Source organism: Sander lucioperca, chromosome 13 (assembly GCF_008315115.2).
Source record: "Sander lucioperca isolate FBNREF2018 chromosome 13, SLUC_FBN_1.2, whole genome shotgun sequence".
Taxonomy (NCBI): Eukaryota; Metazoa; Chordata; class Actinopteri; order Perciformes; family Percidae; genus Sander; species Sander lucioperca.
Genome location: NC_050185.1, coordinates 24,900,842 through 24,903,116, shown reverse-complemented (window position 1 = coordinate 24,903,116; position 2,275 = coordinate 24,900,842). Strand labels below are relative to the sequence as shown.

The 2,275-nt window shown below is 37.8% G+C and overlaps 1 protein-coding gene across 5 annotated transcripts in view; it reads right to left on the bottom strand.

Annotated features, from left to right (window-relative positions):
* LOC116062750 (complement C1q-like protein 4) overlaps positions 1-2,005 on the bottom strand; it is a 222,943-nt gene extending 220,938 nt beyond the window's left edge. For 4 of the 5 annotated variants that reach the window (XM_035990851.1, XM_035990852.1, XM_035990853.1 and 1 more), the window contains exons 1-2: positions 1,829-2,005; positions 1,411-1,443 (exon numbers count right to left, since the gene is read on the bottom strand). In XM_035990851.1, the coding sequence (XP_035846744.1) occupies positions 1,411-1,443; positions 1,829-1,991 (196 nt within the window). In that variant the 5' untranslated portion in view covers positions 1,992-2,005. Of the gene's footprint in view, positions 1-1,389; positions 1,444-1,828 lie in introns of all 5 variants that reach the window. The other variant, XM_035990854.1, reaches the window with a different exon arrangement.
* Positions 2,006-2,275: the final 270 nt, after the last annotated feature.

The following is a 2,275-nucleotide window of genomic DNA, read 5'->3' as shown; positions in this document are numbered from 1 at the left end:
GCTCAGCTCTTGGGTCTAGTGTAGTCGACTACGCAATTACTAACATGGACCCCTCCTCCATCAACGCATTCACTGTAAGACCTCAGTTACCACTTTCAGACCACAGCCAGATAAATGTATATCTGAAAAGAACACAGGAAATTAAAATTAAAATTATAATTATATACACTAAAAAACTTGTAAAACTTAATCTGTCCTATAAATGGACATCTGACAGTGTGTATGAATTCACCAATGCAGCTAACTCGGTTGAAAATACTAATCTTATTAACTTTTTAGTAACAACATTCACACCAAATCAGGCAGATGTAACTATGGCAGTAACTCAAATAAATGAACTATATCACAATATTGTCCTCAAAGCAAATCTCTTGAGGAGTAATCCTAAATCCCAAAACACAACCCACAAAGAAAAATGGTTTGACAAGGAGTGCGAACTAATGAGGAAAATCCTCCGAAAAATCTCCAACCAAAAACACCGCCAACCAAACAACCCAGAAATTAGAGAAAATTACTGTAGCAAACTTAAAGAATATAAACATATGATTCAGAAGAAAAAAACAAGCACACTATAATGAAACCATACAATAAATAGAAAATTCATGGAATAAAAAATGGAATAACCTAAACCCAAAACAAAACCAAGACACACCTCTGAAAGACGGAGAAACATGGAGGAATTACTTTGAAAACCTTTACAACACAGTCCCATCAGATAACCTTACAATTGGCCAACAAGGCATTACACGAAAGTTACACTCCCTTGAAAAAATCATAAAAGAGTCAAAACCCACTTGACTATGAAATCACCCAAGAGGAGTTAACACACACACTCCATAAACTAAAACCAAAGAAAGCATGTGGACCTGACAGCATCAGGACTGAAATGCTGAAACACAGCCCCCCCTGAGCTGGAGAAGGTCCTTTTAAAGCTGTTCAGTCTCGTTCTTCAAGCTGGCTGCTTCCCTGAGGTCTGGAACAGGGGGCTTATATCCCCTACCTTTAAGAGTGTAGACAAATTCGACCCCAATGACTACTGAGGCATCTATGTGAACAGTAACCTGGGTAAGGTTTTCTGCTGTATTCTAAACGCCCGTCTACAGGCCTTCCTTACCGAACGCAATGACAGACAAAACACAACATTTGTGAAATGTTGTGTTTTGTCCTTCAGTGCCACCGTTCACTCAGGGTTAGAGTTAGATGAGTGGAAAGAAAACATTCATTTTATTAAACTTTGTTTATTTTTTGTGTGTAGATTTCTTCTAAATTTACCAGAACTTGAAAGTCTTTGGCCACCATTTTTGAATTTAGTAAAAATGAAATGTCTCACTGTAAAGTTCTCAGCAGCAGAAGCAGCCGGCAGCAAGAACAATGATCAGAGAACAATACCTATCTGTTGTTGCTTCAGCTTGTCCATTTCAGTCTTCAGCTGTGCTGCTTGTTCTGCAAAACCAGAGACAGTTTCTTTAGATATTGCTCTAGAGCTGCAAAGATTAGTGTATTAGTCATCAACTATTAAATAAATCTCCAACTATTCTGATAATCGATTAATCATTTTGAGCATTTTATTATTTTTCTGCTATGACACGGTGTAAAACAGGTTTCTAGTGATGGCTTCACTACTGTACGTTGAGTCTGTCTTTTGCAACAACGTCATGTCCACCTTCAGTTGAACAAACAAGGAGAAATAATCCACAGATTAATTCACCATTAAAATAATCAGTAGTTTCAGCCCTACTTTGCTCCAATACATAGAAAAATACATATTTCTCTCCTTTTGGATATATCTGAACTGCTATGACACGATGCAAACAGTTCATTGCTGTACCTTGAGTCTGCAACATGTTCGCCTTCAGTTGAACCAACGAGGCGGTCATCTCTCTCAGCACAGCATAGATGTCTTGAGGAAAACTCTTCTGATAATCGGTACTTTCACTTGGGGAGATGGAGCCGAGCAGCAGCCACAGCGTAAAACTCACAGAGATCTTCATTCTCACACTGGCAGCTTACTGTTGAACTGTGCCGTCTGTAAACCTGTATGAGCTTTAGGTAGAAGCCTACAGCAAAAAAAATGATTTATCGTATTTAAAGTATTTTGCATGATGTAGGGTGAAACGTCAATATGAAGAACAAAGATGGGAACCAGTTTATTTTAATGTTACACTTATTTCCCTGTACAGCAGAAATTATGCATATAAATACATTTTTAAAGGGTAACTTCTGTATTTTTCAAACTTTATTTCCCCATGTTTTTGTGCCTGTGTGTGTGTCTGCA